At 41.8% G+C, this 18,159-nt stretch overlaps 1 protein-coding gene across 2 annotated transcripts in view; it reads right to left on the bottom strand.

Moving 5' to 3' along the window:
• Positions 1 to 6,721: 6,721 nt before the first annotated feature.
• zc3h7a (zinc finger CCCH-type containing 7A) overlaps positions 6,722 to 18,159 on the bottom strand; it is a 94,017-nt gene continuing 82,579 nt past the window's right edge. For both annotated transcript variants that reach the window (XM_048551970.2, XM_048551971.2), the window contains exons 18-23: positions 16,116 to 16,249; positions 13,374 to 13,479; positions 13,178 to 13,286; positions 12,250 to 12,377; positions 10,104 to 10,267; positions 6,722 to 7,721 (exon numbers count right to left, since the gene is read on the bottom strand). In XM_048551970.2, coding sequence (XP_048407927.1) covers positions 7,532 to 7,721; positions 10,104 to 10,267; positions 12,250 to 12,377; positions 13,178 to 13,286; positions 13,374 to 13,479; positions 16,116 to 16,249 — 831 coding nt within the window. In that variant the 3' untranslated portion in view covers positions 6,722 to 7,531. The remainder of the gene's footprint in view (positions 7,722 to 10,103; positions 10,268 to 12,249; positions 12,378 to 13,177; positions 13,287 to 13,373; positions 13,480 to 16,115; positions 16,250 to 18,159) is intronic.

Genomic DNA, 18,159 nt, shown 5'->3' with positions numbered 1-18,159 from the left:
ACACAGGCAGACGGGATTAGTTAAGTTTGGGAAACTTGGCCAGCGTGGACAAGTTGGGCCAAAGGGTCTGTTTCTGCGCTGTATGATTCTATGACACGAAAGTTGGTGGAGTTATGGATCATGAGGAAGGTTATCAGAGGACACAGCAGGATATAATTCAGTTGGAAAGTGGCGGAGAAAAGGCCAGTGGAGTTTAATTTGGACAAGAATGAGATGATGCATTTTCGGAGGTTGAGCTATGCTGTCGACTCTGGTGCAGGATCGTGTGGCAAATGATTAGCAAGCCCTGTTAAACATTACCCATTTGCTTTGCTCTTAAGGCTCCACAAGAGCCTGTCTAATGAAAAGTTGATTTTAAAAATATAAATACAAGCTGAAAAGCATCGGAAGTCTGACTTTTACTTAATATGAGCTCTCCCAAGCCTGTAGTGAAGCCCCAGGAGGAACCGCCCTGGCTGAAAGGCAATATACCCACTGAGTACTACCATCATAGAATTAATTCAGAAGCCAGAATCTTTACCACGAACAGATCCTATAATGTGAAATGATAATGCCTTGAAATCTCTGGGCCTAGTATTATGGAAGTGAGAAAATGATAATGGTAGAAGCAGAAAACCATTCACAGCGAGAACTTATTTTAAAGCTGCTGCTTCAGGGTGTAGTGACTGTAACGAGGTCAGCCTGGTGGATGGCAGTGGTGGAACGGGGAGCACCATTTGTACTGATTTTGAAGCCTGAGGTTTGCCTTTGCAGCTGGATGAACACCCAATCCCTCACATAGAGGATTTATACACAAGGCCGGCAGGGAAACTGTCCTTCATGAAGTGGACATGAGCCCTGCATGCTTGCAATTTGTTGAGGAGTCCCAGAGGTACGCTACAATTAATACCCATAACGTTTTGCACCAATATGTGAGGCTGCCACTTGGGGTATCGTCAGCCTGTGCTCTTTTTCAGCAAATGATGGAGAACACTTTGTATGGTCTACCCCAGGTCACCATTTATCGGGATGACATGCTAATAACTGGGGAGACCAATAAGGAACACTTAGAAAACGCGGCCGTAGATGTTTCTCCCAAGCAGGCACATACCTTAGAAGGAAAAAAATGTGTGTTCCAGCCAAGTGACCTGCTTGGGCTACAGAGTCAAAAGCAGCAGGTTGCACCTGGTGGAAGGTAAAGCAATCAAAGGTGCCCTGGCTCCCATGTTTATACCTGAGCTTAGGCCTTTCCTATTACGGAAAGTTCATATGTAACCTGGTCTCCATCCTGCCACCTTTGCACCAACAGATCGGCATTGGAAATGGTCACATGGCCAAGCCATAGCTTTCAGGGAAGTGAAAAAACAGTTATCAGCCTCTAAGGTGTTCGCACACTATGATTCCAAGCGAGATCTGATATTGACAGGGTGGCACAGTGGCTCAGTGGTTAGCACTGCTGCCTTAGAACGTCAGGGACCCAGGTTTGATTCCACCCTTGAGTGACTATCTGCGTGTCGTTTGCACATTCTTCCCGTGTCTGTGTGGGTTTCCTCTGGGTGCTCAAGTTTCCTCCCACAGCCCAAAGATGTGCAGGTTAAGTGAATTGGCCAAAGCTAAATTGCCCACAGTGTTCAGGGATTTGTAGATTAGGGGGATAGGTCTGGGTGGGATGCTCTGAAGTTCGGTGTGGACTTAGTGGGCTGAAGGGTCTGTTCCCACACTGTACGGATTCTATAATATGTGAAGCCTCCCCATATGGGATTGGGGTAGTATAGGTGGCCCAATGGAGAGGAGAGCCTAACAGTGTACGCATGCAGTGCTTTGGTTAATGCAGAGTTAAATACGCCCAGAGAAGGAAGGTTTGGTAGTTTTATTTGGAATTAGCAATTTCTATCAATGCTTTAACAGACGTACATTTGTAATAATAATGGACCACAAACTCCTGGTGGGTCTACTTAAAGAGGACAAGGGCGTGCTGCTCATAGCACAAGGCTGAATCCAGCAGTGAGTCTTAATAATAAGTATATAATTACAAGTTGGAACAGTGTCTGGATGCATTGAACTGCCTCCCTCTGACCACTGGTGGTACTGCAACTGGAACAGTGTGCAATGATTTTAAGTTTTCTGGACACACTTCCAGTCACAGCTGACAATATCAGACTCTGGAAGCAGAAAAATTCCGTCCTGGCAAAACTGAAACACCCGATGGTAACTGAAACCTTTTTTGGAACCAGAGGTGCCAGATGATCACAGGGGACAGCGTGTTATTATGAGGAGCGAGAATGATTGTCTCCACCAGATACTGGCTGAACTCCACCAGAGTCACCCAGACGTTTCCAAAATGCAGATGTTGGCGAGAAATTATGTTTGGTGGCCAAGATATAGCTGTGTTGGTGGGGAAGTGCTCAGAGTGCCAACAAGAATTACAGCCAACAGTTCCCCCACATTTGTGGGAATGGCAAGGAAAACCCTGATCTCACTTACACATTGACTATACGGGTCCTTACATGGGCTGAATGTTCTTAGTCATTGTGGATACCCACTCAGGGTGGCCAGATGTGTACAGAGTTCATTCATCAAACACGGGAATGACAATTTAAAAACTGTGTACATCTTTTGCAACACACTGATGCCTAGAAGTGTTGGTTATGAATAACGGGTCACTGATCACCAGTGGAGAATTTGAGTATTTCCTAAAATCAAATGGAATTTGTCAAAGAAGGACTGCTCCATACCATCCTTCATTCAATTGTCTGGCACAAAAAAACAATCCAAACTATTTTTTTCTTTATTCATTCATGGGATGAGGGCATCACTGGCTAGACAGCTTTTTATTGCCCATCCCCGATTGCCCAGAGGGCAGTTAAAAGTCAACCACATTGCTGTGGGTCTGGAGTCACCCGTAGGCCAGGCAAGGTAAGGATAGCAGTTTCCTTCCCTAAACGACATTAGTGAAACCAGATGGGTTTTTCCCAACAATTGACTCACAGTCATCATTAGACTCTTAATTCCAGATATTTTGCTGAATCAAATTCCACCATCTGCCGAGACAGGATTCAAACCCAGATGCCCGGAACACTACATGGGTCTCTGGATTAATAGTCCAGAGATCATACCACTATGCTGTCATCTCCCCTATGAAGGCAGGCCCAAAGAAACAGCCTATAGCTTCACTAGATGCCAAACTGTCCAAGTTCCTATTTAATTATAGGACTGTCCCCCATGTAACTATAGGGATATCTGTAGGATAATGGGGACAAGGCTCCTCCCCAGATTAAGTCTGAAGTTCCTGGACTGTGGTGGTGGTGGTCATTGGTTTTGGCGGGGGGGGTGGAAATGGGAGTGATGGTGACATAGCATCTAAAATGCCAATGCCAGATGTCAGACTCCACTAACCAAGAGACAGTTTATTTCAGGGGACAACGGTTGGTGTGGGAACCACAGGAATGGCCCTGCATGGGTAAGAGGCATGTTTGACACAAGGTCAGGTGCAGCGACATAGAAAATTCAGGTAGGTGTGATGATCCTGAACAAGCACATGGATCACATGGAAGACACTGGCTGAACTCTGTTAGGGTGGCGATATCTTGGGGGCAGTCCATATCACAGCAGAGAAGGTGTTGCAAGTATTTGAATGTATGAAGGTGGATAAACTTCCTGGTCCTGACCAGATGTATCCAAAACCCTGTAAGAGGCTAAAGGAGAAATTGCATGTGTCCTGGTCATATATTTGCATCATCATTAGCCATGGGTGAGGTCCTGGAAGACTGGAGGGTAGTGTGTTGTGCCCTTATTTAAGAAGGCCTACATAGAAAACCCTAGGAACTATAGACCGGCGAGCCTAACACTTGTGTTGGGTAAGTTACTTGAGAAGATTCTGAGGGATAAGATATACATGCATTTGAAAAGACAGGGTTTGATTAGGAGTGGTTAGCATAGCTTCATGAGTGAGAGATCATGCCTCAAAAATCTGGCAGAGTTCTTTGATGAAACGACCATGAAGGTTGATGAGGGCAGGGTAGTAGACGTAGTCGATATGGATTTCAGTAAGGCCTTTGATAAGGTTCCACCATGGCAGGCTGATCTGAAAGGTTAGATCTTCAGAAGGGTCTTTTTCTGAAGGGTCTAGGCCTGAAACATTAGCCTTTATGCTCCTAAGATGCTGCTTGGCCTAGGTTGTGTTCATCCAGCTCCACACCTTGTCACCTCAGATTCTCCAGCATCTGCAGTTCTTACTATCTCTGAAACCAACTGGATACATAATTGGCTTGAGGTAGGAAGAGGGGATCCCCACCGCAAGCCGCACCTCCATTTCCCACCTACTAACCCCATCCCGCCCCCTTGACCTGTCCATCCTCCCCAGGCTGACCTATCCCTTCCCTACCTCTCCACCTATCTTCTCTTCTATCCATCTTTGGTCCGCCTCCCCCTCTCTCCCTATTTATTTCAGAACCCTCTCCCCATCCCCCTCTCTGATGAAGGGTCTAGGCCCGAAACGTCAGCTTTTGTGCTCCTGAGATGCTGCTGGGCCTGCTGTGTTCATCCAGCTTCACACTTTGTTATCTTGGATTCTCCAGCATCTGCAGTTCCCATTATCTCTGATTGCAGTCTGTCTTTTATCCAGGTTTGGGGAATCAAGGGCAGGAGGGCATCAGTTTAGGGTAAGAGGTAAAAAGAATAAATGGGAACCCCAGGGGCAATTTTGTTTTAAACACACAGAGGGTGGTATGCATACAGAATGAGCAGCCAGCGGAAGTGGTTGAGGCAGGTACATTAACAATATTTAGAAGGCATTTGGAAAAATACACGGATAAGAAAGGCTTGGAAGGCTATGGGCTAAGTGCAGAGAAATGGGGTTAGCATGCATAGTCATTTTGGTTGGCATGGACCAGTTTGGGCCGAAGGGCCTGTATCTGTGCTGTAGGACTCTGACTCTAGAAGCAAAATGTGCCCAGCTTCTTGGTTGTCTTTCCATCTGTTCTGGAACCCATGGGCTCTCCATATACGTCAAACCCTGAAGATACCCTGGAATCTGAGATGGAAACAGCAAATGTTGCTGCTTCGATGCCTTAGCTGCCTGAAGGGAATGAATTTCTTTCAAGATACTCTAGGCACAAGGGGTGAGCTACTGTGCATAGCATGGCAGCGTTCATCTAGTTAGAGCAATAAGCGGGTCAGAAATAACCAAATAGATTCAGACATTTACAGACTCAATGCTGGGTCCAGAGATAGTAGGAACTGCAGATGCTGGAGGATCTGAGATAACAAGGTGTAGAGCTGGATGAACACAGCAGGCCAGGCAGCATCAGAGGAGCACGAAGGCTGACGTTTCAGGCCTAGACCCATCTTCAAAAAATGAAGGAGGGTCTAGGCCCGAAACATCAGCCTTCCTGCTCCTGTAATGCTGCTTGGCCTGCTGTGTACATCCAGCTCTACACCTTGTTATCTCAATGCTTGGTCATTGTTTTTAAAATCTAATTGTCCTGAGATGGAAGGGAGTGCTGTTGCAGAATCTGCATATGCACTGATGGTAACATTATTATCAAAGGCATATGGTAATAACAGAAGCCCACGTACAAACAATGCTTATTGCAGTCAGCAGCAATTTTGGCGTTTGGAGTGCAAGAGGAGTTCATACTATTCGTTGTCCCAATATTTGTTGATCCATAAAAATGTCCATATTTTATTGGGAAGCAATTTTCATTACACGTTCGGCTGTTTCATACATAAGTTGATGTTTTGGTGCATTGCCAAAATCTCATTAATTCTTATGGGAAATAAATCCCTGTTCTTAGCTGTTTTGCCACTCATCCCAGTGATCACTGTCACTTTTTAAGCATCAAGATGCGAATAGATACATAATTACACTTCTCAACACTAACACCAGGTGGCACCTTGATCTCTGAGGTCTATTCTGCACAGTGCTGTATCATAATAATAATGTTCCTTGATCATTATTGCTGCTGACAGCATCTTTACTCTGGCAAACGTGCCTGTGTCTGACTTTGATGCTACAGTCTCTTCCTTTCGACCTATTGCTCTCATAAATTTCCCGAAACTCAGTTTATTGCCCCGTCCTCAACAAATTCAAAGCGCAATGATACTTAATGGGGTGAGGAACTGGTAAAACAGGAACATACTGGCTATTGGCTGGGTGGCGGGAGGTGTACAGATCAAAGTGTACAAAAACTATGATGTTGATAAAGAAGGATTGTACAAAAAACACAATGAGAAACAGATCAGGGAAAGAAAGTGCAGACAGGCAAAGCATTTTCAAATACATCCCATCAAGACTTGTTGGCAGTTACCAAAGTCATTTATCAACAGCTGATAAGTTGGTCTCACTTTATGACTCCTACGTATGCTTTCCACAATCAGAAATGTTTCTGCCTCGGCTGTTTCCTCTCATGTCAATTTAGTCTTGGGTGCAACACGTGACACCAATTGATCTCTTCTGGTTTTGCTCCCTTTCAGTGCTTCTTTCACGAAGTATTTAAAGTAATTATCTAACTCACTGCAGTGTCTCCTGTAGATAACACTTGAACCAGTCACAGTCATCATCAAAATTTCGTTCAACTCTGAGTGTACTGACTTCCCCTTTGCATATGCGTATTCGCTGTACCATCAGGGAGGTCATGTCTGGATTATCAGCCAGTGGCAATTAAAGTGGACATCATAATTCTACAGACAGAACACCATGCACTCCAACAATGTGTAATGTAAACATTTTTTATATCCTTTATTGACAATATTGGTCCATATATTTTTGCCACCTGGCAATTCTTGTGATTCTTAAGGAAATCAACATTTAAATAGCAAGCTTTGTACATAACAAAATCTTAATAATTTTGAATTTTGTATTGAAATTATTTTATGCAGTTCTTTTAACACCTGCTTCCCAGTTACCAACAATGGAGCACATAATTAAATGCTGGTAAAATTTAAACCATTCAGCTTATATATTGATGAATGATTTTCCTTAAAAACTATTAGAAGAAAAAAGTTATCAAAAGAAGCATCCTATTGCTCTAACAAATTCAGTGATGCTAACTCATCTTAACAGGTACAAACTATCCACGTTGGATTGCCACATTACTGATCCCCATTCCTCTCTTGGTTTCACTTATTTGGATACTGAAATGTCTATGAATTCTGTATCTTTTCAGCCTCACATTTATTGCAATCCGAAGTTTTTTTTCCCCATGTCTCAAGTTACTCAAATATATTCCTATGACATTATGGAGAATATCACAAAAATATTCAAGTCCCTGCATTTTAATATAACCCACGATTTTTTCTTTAATAAGTTGCATGTCTCCTTGACAGCAAACCATGGCCTTTTGTTACATGGAAATGCAGAGAATACTGCCGTCCTCCTGCCTCTACTGTATGCCACTTTCACAACACCTTAGTAGTTATTACTGTAGGAAAGTAAAGCAGGAGAACAATTCAAAGATTTACTGCTTATACACCTTTTAGTTTTGGTTTCAATTGAAAGAAATGTCAACTTCTACCACATTTCTGTAAATTCAAACGTACCATTGTTATTATATTAATTTAAGTCTTTAATCAAAAAATCAAATTTTCCAAAGTCGTCATCATCCGGAGCAATCAAATGGTCTTTTTTAGCTTTGGCTAGTTTCTGTCTTAGAACTTCTCTTCGATCCATCCATTCTTGCAATTCTGCTTTACTATGAGCAAACTGGCAATTCTCCTCATCTGGACAGTTACCTGCCTCATGCCTGAAATTAACATAAACATTCATTATATTTCAATGGTTGTTTATTTCCAAAATGCATTGCCTTTCAATAGATGTTGACACAAGATTATAGATACAGTACAATAAATTTTTCAAAGAATGGGATAAATCTCTTCGTAGAAAGTGGTCAAATTCATCAAGTGAGACTAAAGTGAGGACAAGGTAGGTGAACGGGTGTCAAAACCTTTGGGCAAAATTGTGTGCATATGCTCTTGCTGACTAAAAAGAACAGGGCTCTGTGTATTAACATACATAGTTTCCAACATGGGTTAAGTGTGCCACACTGTGGGGGTCTGACTTATAGTGTTAAATTGGCTGTCAGCATTGTTCTTAGCATACCCAGGATGATTTAGCAAATGCAGTCCAATCATAGAATAAACCCGCTTCTTTGCAACTCTTACTGTCGAGTTCAGCTTTACTTACACCATATACGCCCAAATAGGTGGTGTTGCCACGGAATCCCTGCGAGGCCCATCCCTTGCAAAAATCTTTCTTCAGAAATGTCTCTATGGTGAAATTACACTTAACTTCCACCCCTTGCATATTTGTGTTATGTACACGATACATTTGCTCTATTGGATTCCAATGCTGCATGTGGTAATTTCCTTACATGTTTTAAAGGGCTCTATCCTGTACTCAAACTCAGTTTGAAATGGAGTGGTCAAACATAAAAAATAGGAGCAGGAGCAGGAGTAGGAGTAGGTCATTTGGCCCATCAAGTCTGCTCTGACATTCAATAAAATCATGGCTGATCTTTTTGTGGACTCAGCTCCACTTACCCGCCTGCTCCCCACAACCCTTAATTCCCTCACTGTTCAAAAATCTATCTATCTTTCAAACATTCAAAGAGGTGGCCTCAACTGCTTCACTGGGCAGGGAATTCCACAGATTCACAACCCTTTGGATGAACAAGTTGCTCCTCAACTCAGTCCTAAATCTGCTCCTCCTTATTTTGACACTACGCCGCCTGGTTCAAGTTTGACCCATCAGCGGAAACAATCTCACTGCTTCTATCTTATCTATTCCCTTCATCATTTCATATCTTCTGTGAGATCCTCCCTCACTTTTTTAAATTCCAGTGAGTACAGTGAAACAAACTCCCTCTCCACAATATCCTAGTTGGGAATTGGCCGGGGGTTTTCTACCACTGTCTAATTGTTTTCAAACAATACTCAAGTTCAGTAGTACTAATCGACACGTGACAATAAAAGCTAATTCAAATTATCATTTTGTGGAAGTCACTGTGAAATAAAGCATCAACTGTAAGAGTATGTACAGACCTTGGCTTGCAGATTTTATTAGTTTTCAGTGAATTAAAGAAAGATTAATATTAAGATAATAGCATTGACATTCAGAGGGATCACAGGCAACAACACAGGTGGATAAGGTGGTCAAGGAGGCATGCAGCACATTTGACTTCATCGGCCACAATGCTGAACATGAAAGTAAGCAAGTTATGTTACAGGTGTATAAAACTTTAGTTAGGCCACACTTGGAGCATTGCATGCAGTTCCAGTTGCCATACTACTAGACTGATGTGTATGCTTTGGACAGGGTGCAGAGAAGGTTTACCAGGACATTGCCTGGTCTGGAGGGTTTTAGTTATGAGGACAGGTTGGATAAACTCGGATTGTTTTCACTGGAAATACGGAGGCTGAAGATCGACCAGATAGAGGGTCGAAAAATTATGAGAGGCATAAATAGGATGGATAGTCAGAGGGCATAGTTTCAAGGTGAGAGGGGAAAGTTTAGGGGAGAAATGCTGGGAAAATTTTTCATACACAGGGTGGTGGGTGCCTGGAACTCTCTGCCAGTGGCGGTGGTGGAAGCAAGCATTTTGGCAACATTTAAGGTATATCTTGATCCATGAACATGAGGCAATCAGAGGGACAGAAACCACAGCTGGGCAATAAGTAGCAGGCCTACATGAAGATTATGAATTGGCACAGGCCTGGTGCGCCGAAGGGACTGATCCTGTGGTGTATTATTCTTTGTTCTAATAAAAAATTCAAAAAAGAAGTATGCTTCAGCAAGGAAACAAACCTATCCATGATCATGGTTTAAAAATGTGAAAATCTCAAAGAAGATATAGATATTGTACTCATGCCCTTCAAATATTATAAAGCACCACTTACTATGGATTCTACTATGTCCTGTCCATGTGAGCAAAATAAATTATAAAGGAGCACAAAGTAGATGCTGTATTACTATTTAGGTTATATACAGATCATTACTATTTACCACTATAACTGGATTAAATGTTCTGGAAGACAGTGACTTATTATCTGAATGGTGTAAACAAGCCACTTTTTAAAACTAAAACTAAATTATTTTGCTAAAAGATGAATTGAAGATATATCCTTACATTTGACAAACACTGAACTGTCCTGTTGGAAAACGATGTTGCCAGCAATTTTGGTCATCCTCGCAACTAAAAACTTTTTCTTTGTGTTTCTCCGAGGTTATATGCTGCTGCCATTGCTTCTCACTGTTACAACTCTTCCCACACAACCAACAATGATAGCCGATCTTTAAAAGAAAGACAATAACAAATTGCTTTTGAGTGCACTTCACTATTAAAGAGAACGGATAGAGGCAAAAGCCACAAAGTAAATAGGAAAAGAAAAAATATGCACAGCTGTCATTTCTTACATATTTCCCCTTTGCTGCAGGAAAGCAATATTGCGAATAAGATGAATGAAAATCTATACAATGATTTCTAAAGTTTCATTAATATTTGTTGTACAGAGGCCTGAAACACTAATGAAAACCACTAAGCAACAACAGGACACAAGTTGAGATTTCAGAATCTTATTGTACAGATGCTTAAAAACATGATGAATGAAAGAAATACTCAGATCAGTCAGCATCCAAAAAAGGACAATGACAAGGTGAGATGTGGGCATTTTCATTTATTATTAGAATCTTGATTGCATATCATTTATTTATTAAAACACTATGTATACATAAACCAAACAGCAAGCTAGAGACAGGTTATCTCATGAAATTATGAGGTCAAATTTAATCCATGATGCTTTACATGCCACAAATGTAACTTTTTAAACTGTTGGAGCCACTGAATACTTCACTGAACATGAACAGAACTGGATGCCAGCAAAGCTAAATGGGTTCCTCTGGTAACACTTGCCCCCTTGTCTATCATCTTGAGTTTGGCTCAATGTGGGCAGATCTGCCCTCTCACGTACACAAGAAAGCAGCTGAAACAGAGATGGGGAAGAGAGGGCAGGACCAAACCAAGGGGTGGAGTGTGGTGGTGAAGATGGGAAGAGACAGTTGGAATAGTGGGCTGGTGGGGAGGGTAGAGGGTGGTGGTGGGGAGAAGGTGCTGAAATGTGGAGGGGTGCTGGAATAGGGTCACTGAGATTGGAATGGGGGTGGGGAGTGAGGTATAAATGGAGATCAAGAATGGGGGCACTGGTGACATTCGGAAGGGGAGCTGAAAAGGGATAGGGAATAGTGTGCTGGAATGGATGGGGGAAGGTGTACTGGAATACATGGTGTAGGAAGCCGGGGAATGGGGCAGCAAAAGGGATGAATCTGGAAAGGAAGAGATGTTCTGCAATGGGTTGATGAGCTGATAGGGCAGGTTGAGGGGGTTGTGCAACCGAAAAACCATGCACATGAAAACCAAGAAATAGCCCTTGAGAAACCTTAAGCTGTCAAGAAAAATATTTTGAACAGTGCAAGACAACAATGTTCTTTTATCAGTGCAAATCTGTACAGACCACTTCTGACACCAAAGTAGGCCTCAAACAAACTGGCACTTTGTGCTAATTGTCCTCAGCAACAAAAAGGAGAATGGGTGACAAGTCGGAGACGCACTTTCAGAACATGTCCAAAATAAGCCAACCCATGACAGGAAAGCTATTAATTTTCCTTCAAGGTGCAACACCAGCATTAATCTCACTATGTTACAATTTAAGCTCCAACTAGTCACTACTTTTATATTTAAGACTTTTGTTAGTTTCCAATTACAAAAAAAGGGGAAAATTAGATTCGACTGAATGCAGTCTCTGCTAATCATAGCTCGAAGAAAGATAATACATTTCCTTCACAGGTTTTTTTCCACTTACAATATATGATTTTTTTATTCTGAGATTAGTGGCAGTGAAAGACAATAACCAATTAAGGGCAATTCCTAGTATTGCAGAAAAGGCCCACCCCTCCCCCATTCTCATAGAGACAGTCTGACAAGAAAAAAGTAATCAAACAAGGTTATCAAGACAAAATAATTCAAAACTACTGGATTCAGCCCAGGATTGAGGTCATGAATTATAACTTAAGAGACATAACTTCCATCAAGTTTGCTAGGTTCCATGGATTAGAGCTTCATTTACAGTAATGCATCTTGCTTGCGAGCATACTATCTTCCTATCATTGATCAATCCTGCCCAACTAAGTGCTTACAATCTGTTGTACAACTGTTCAATTTAAAAATCTATTCAGCAGTGGAGTAAACAATCCAGTAGCATTTGCAATTAATCACTTACCACAAGATCAGCATAGTCAGTTGGCATGTGGATTTGTTTGCCATTTTCCTTTGGTGCATTAACTACTTCCTCTTTCTCTGGCTCCTGGCTCTTCAGCCACATTTCATACAGTTGTTCCATGTCTAAGACTGGTCAAGTTTAATTTAAAGCAGTACAGTTAAAAAGGAACTCAAGTCATGGAAAAGTTGAACAACAACGAGCAGAAATTTAAGCAAATCAATTGACTGATTTTCAGACTGAAAGATGCAGTCTGGATTAATGTAACATGGTAGTGTAAGTCTTTAATTTGCATTACAGTCCATCAAGCCTGCCCAATATTTTAAATTAAAACAATCTGTGAATGACTTTCTACTGTAGAAACTTAAACACACAAGAATTTCGAAGGAATTCAGTTATAAATTCTTCCTTAATGATTTCATGTCAGGCTATGAGTCAGATATCTGCAGATCAGAATTTCTGAGATTGCATTTTTGACCTTTTTAAGCTTTTAAGTCTTCTCCCCAAAGAATGCATATTACATTCAAACAAAATATCATATTAGCAAACAGTGTCATTTGTGGTTCTATTGTTTACCACAATTAATAGCCTCGAGCTAAAATTGGCTTCTCACTCTGAAAAATACAAGAATTAATATGCATCATCAATTCAGAACAATACTCTCAATGTACTTAGGAAGCTGTAATAAGGGATCTTTATAGCGTATTTACAGTGGCATTTGCAGGAAATAAAATAAATTAGCTTCTTCAGTGAAAACATAAACTTTACTTCAGTAAGAATTGTGCAACTATACTGTTTTAAGAATCAAAGGGGAGGGTCATCTTATCATGATGAACAATCATTTAAAATTCAACTTAAATGATCTAACTACAGATTTCAAACTCACTTTGCATTTTAAAGTGCAGAAAATAAAGCTTTAATTTGCACTTACTGTTACTGTCTTTCATATAGGTCCACATGTCTTTTTCCTCAAGACTATGGGCAAATGAGCAAAGCCCAGTGTACGTACATTTCTTTCCTTTAGCTATATGCAAGCATAACTGAAAGGGTGACACAAAAGGAGGTTCAATTGGGAACATACTTTAAAAAAAAACATAATATTCAGAAACAATATTCCAAACACTTACATCAAACTGCTGTGGAATGGGTTTCTTTGACGGCAGAGGACGTATAGTTGTCCACTTCTTACGCTCATTGGACATCACTAGCAGCACACGACGTTCTTTGGTCCAACTTTAAACGGTTAAAAAAAAAGTTAATGTGACAGTTAAGTCCAGAAAGATATCATCTGTGAACTTAATGTTTTGCTTCCAGTAGAATCTGTCCATTGCAATAATAATGTTGCACATTGACGAAAATTAAAAGATATTCATAAACAGTGTCATTATAGGGTAAATATTAAAAATCTTAGCCTCTACCCATAGTTTACTACTAAACTGAGATAACCTTCACACAGCAAGGTGGGAGAGATGAGAATCGTGGGTCTATTTTCAAGGAGACATGTCATTACTTTGTTCGTAAAACACAAAAACTGTCACCAACAAGCCACAGGGCGAAAAGACCAAACTACCGAAGACATTTTACCATCCCCACCCTTGTCTGCTTTCCAGAGGGACCACTCTCTCCGTGACTCCCTTGTCTGCTCCACACTCCCCTCCAACCCCACCACACCCGGCACCTTTCCCTGCAACCGCAGGAAGTGCTACACTTGCCCCCACACCTCCTCCCTCACTCCCATCCCAGGCCCCAGGATGACTTTACACATCAAGCAGATCTTCACCTGCACATCTGCTAATGTGGTGTATTGTATCCATTGCACCCGGTGTGGCTTCTTCTACGTTGGGGAAACCAAGCGGAGGCTTGGGGACTACTCTGCAGAACACTCACGCTCGGTTCGCACTAAACAGCTGCACCTCCCAGTTGTGAACAGCTTCCCCGCCCATTCCTCAGACGACATGTCCGTCCTGGCCCTCCTGCAGTGCCACAACGATGCTACGCGAAGGTTGCAGGAACAGCAACTCATATTCCGCTTGGGAACCCTGCAGCCCAATGGTATCAATGTGGATTTCACAAGCTTCAATTCTCCCCTCCCCCTACCGCATCCCAAAACCAGCCCAGCTCGTCCCCACCTCCCTAGCCTGTTCTTCCTCTCACCTATCCCCTCCTCCCACCTCAAGCCGCACCCCCATTTCCTACCTACTAACCTCATCCCCGCCCCTCGACCTGTCCGTCCTCCCCAGATTGACCAATGCTCTCCCTACCTCCCCACCTACACTCACCTTTACTGGCTCCATCCCCGCCTCTTTGACCTGTCTATCTCCTCTCCACCTATCTTCTCCTCTTTCCGTCTCCTATCCGCCTCCCCCCCTCCCGATTTATTTCAGAACCCTCTTGCCCTCCCTCATTTCCGAAGAAGGGTCTCGGCCTAAAACGTCAGCTTTCCTGCTCCTAAGATGCTGCTTGGCCTCCTGTGTTCATCCAGCTCCACAACTTGATATCTCGCATTCTCCAGCATCTGCAGTTCCTATTATCTCTAGTAGTGAAACTAGTTTCCCCTTATCATTATTTAGATGCAAATAAGGCCAGATTCTTGACAAGTATGGAAACGAAAAAGTTACTGCAGAGAAATGAGGCCCTGCTGTTAGCGCCACCTGAAAAAAAAACATCTCATTGGCTTCAACTCAGTATATTGAGCAGTATGAAAATTCTGAATTTGCGAAGTAGATGTGATGTAAACTCACTACAAAAATTATCGAGTGCTTTCAAGTCAGATTACTCCTTTAGTTACAAATGTTAATTACTGCCAGGCAACATACTGCACTGAAAATTAACTACTGGAAGTGTGGAATTGCTTTCCTTCAGATTATAACAGTTGAGTTTTTCTGTAAGACAATTTTCCTACTTTTTCTTTCAATCATTTTAATTTCAATTTTAATCCAATCGATATTTTCCTTTTAATTCGGTGTCAGATTTAATAATGAATTTCATTCTCACTTCCTCCTCAGGTATTAAACTGGTATTTTCAAATCTTCTAATCAGATCAGGTTGAAGAGATATTCATTCAGAGAGCACTCCATCTTCTGTGCTGCATGCTTTCAGCAACTTAAGGCAAAATATTGTTGACAATAAACAGGCAAGGGCAAGTCTAACAGTGGGTGTCATTTGCAGGCCTAAATTTGCTGTTATAGGACAATGCATCATTGTGCTGCTCTGTAACCAGGAAAATCACAATAACTAAATGATACGCTCAAGATTTTCCAATCTCATGAATGTTGTAAAAATCACGGAAGTTTAAAAACACTGAATTGTAACAGTTTAATCGAAGAATTTCTACAGTGCTGAAGCAAGCCATTTGGCCCATCAAGTCAACAGCACCCATCCAAAGAGCATCCCACCCTCTACCTATCCCTGTAACCCTGCATTTCCCAAGGCTAACCCACCTAGCCTGCACATCCCTGGACACAATGGGGAATTTAGCATGGTCAATCCACTTTGGACTGTGGGAGGAAACTGGAGCACCCAGATGAAACCCACACTGACACAGGGAGAATGTGCAAACTCCACGCAGACAGTCCCCTGAGGGTGGAATCAAACCTGGATCCCTGGCAGGAGTGCTGAACACTGAGCCACCATGCCACTCCAAACCATAGCAGTTGATCCATTAAAATTCAACTGAATAGTTTGGTGTTCATAACTTGATACATAATATACAGTGTGCTATCCAACATCGTAGGAATCAGTAAAAATAATCATATTATCAGATGTGTCTCTGGTGATATATTACAATTACTCAATATAGATAATTAGTTCTTCAGGAATACTTATCATTTGACTGAATGGACAGTAGCATTGATGATTTAGCTACTTACGGGTGTCTGGCTTTAGCATTGCAGTATTTCCGGTTCTTGTCTGGCTCGCTGACTTGCCCATGCCTCCAACACTGTCCACACACAAACTTGAGCTTTAAGTTCAGGTTTCTGGATTTTGACATGCCAAGAGGTACCTTAAAGGAGAAATTTGTTTATTACAGACTGCTCATCTCAATCAACTGTTTGAATACACCATAACGTGTATGAGGACAGATCTGAAATGCTATGAAAAGAAGCTGGATTTTGCACCAAAATGATCTTGCACCAAAAGGATATCTGTCCAAAATTGTGGAAAAAAAATTACTGCAATGGCTTTAAGTATTATGAACATAATTATTTACTTTGCATTAATTTGAGAGATGCACACTTTGGTGCATGTATTAAGAATGTAAAAACTAGGAGCTGGAGTAGGCAATTCAGTTCCTCGAGTCTGGTTGATCTCATCTTGGCCTCGACTCCACTTTCCTGCCAACTTTCCACAGCTCTTCAACCAGTTACTAATTAAAAATCTGTTCATCTTCTTTAAGTTTACTCAATTTCCCAGAGTCCAGCGCATTCTGGGGCGGTGAATTCCACAGATTCACGACTCCTTGAGTGCTTTCTCCTTGTCTGTTTTAAATCTGCTACCCCTTATTCTATATGAATTACCCATAATTTTATTTGAAATATGCGCATTTCATTGGCAGAATGGCATTTATATTTAATATCCAGTTAACAAAAGGTTACTGAGTTATAAAAACAAACATGAATTTATACATTCCAAGTGTCTTGTTCAGGTGACTGAAGTATCGCAAACAAAACAGTAAGGTCCATAAGCCAGAGTCACAGAGTTCCAGTCCCATTCAAGCCCAGATCATGTGAGTGGTGCCAAAGCAAGGCATCGAGAATCTCCTCTGCGGAAGAGTGATCAGAAGGGCAGTCTTCAAGCATTTGCTGCCAGTTTCAGAATGCTGTTGCAACTCCTAACCACTCCTGCTGTGAGATCTGCTGTCACAGTATGCCATGCTTGTCTGTCTTTTGCCATCCTCACACATCCACTGTAGCTTTAATGCAACTATTCTGTGGCATCCATCATCTAACTACAGCTAGTTCAATCCCTCTTTCTACACACCTGTATTTGTAGGTTAGCCACCACTTGTTTACAAGGGGTAAATGATGGGGATGAAAACAGAACAATTAAATAGGTGCTGATAGAGACATAGAGATGTGCAGACCCTTCGGGTCCAACTCGTCCATGCTGACCAGATATCCAAGATAAATCTAGTCCCATCTGCCAGCATTTGGCCCATATCCCTCTAAATCGTTACTATTCATAAACTCATCCAGATGCCTTTTAAACGTTATAATTCTATCAACACCACCACCTTCTTTGGCAGCTCATTCCTTACATACACCACCCTCTGTGTGAAGAAGTTGCCCATACATCCCTTTTAAATCTTTCCCCTCTCACCTTAGAGCAATGCCCTCTAGTTTTGGACTCCTCCACCCCAGGGAAAAGACCTTGCCTATTTACCCCATCCACGGCCCTCGTGATATTATAAACCTCTACAAGGTCAGCCCTCAGCCTCCGACAGTCCAGGGAAAGTAGCACCAGACTACTTGACCTCTCTCTCTAGCTCAAACCCTCCAATCCTGGTAACATCCTTGTAAATTTTTTCAGAATCCTTTCCAGTTTTACAACATGCTTCTATTTCGTTTTTTTTAGAAGGCCTAGAAATGCACTGAAAGAAAAGTATGAGAACAGGATAAAGGGCAGGAAATAGGGTCAGAATAGGAATCTGTAATATGAGCAAAGAAAAGGCGACAGATTGACTGACTTTATCCACTCAGTGCTGAAATGTCAGTCAAAATATAGACAGGAATCATCTCTAGTTGTTCTGATTGGTCTGGTAAAGAGACTTGTTCGGGATTTGACTGTTCTCCATTTTCAAGGAGCTTTGTTTTAAGGAATATTGTTGAATGAATTCAAAGTGGAAAGGTATGACTTCAATTCCAGTAAACCTTAAAATAATTTACACCCGAGATCCTAGTTAATGTTGGCTCC

The sequence above is a fragment of the Stegostoma tigrinum genome, chromosome 23 (assembly GCF_030684315.1).
Source record: "Stegostoma tigrinum isolate sSteTig4 chromosome 23, sSteTig4.hap1, whole genome shotgun sequence".
NCBI lineage: Eukaryota > Metazoa > Chordata > Chondrichthyes > Orectolobiformes > Stegostomatidae > Stegostoma > Stegostoma tigrinum.
This window is presented reverse-complemented; position numbering and strand designations above follow the sequence as displayed.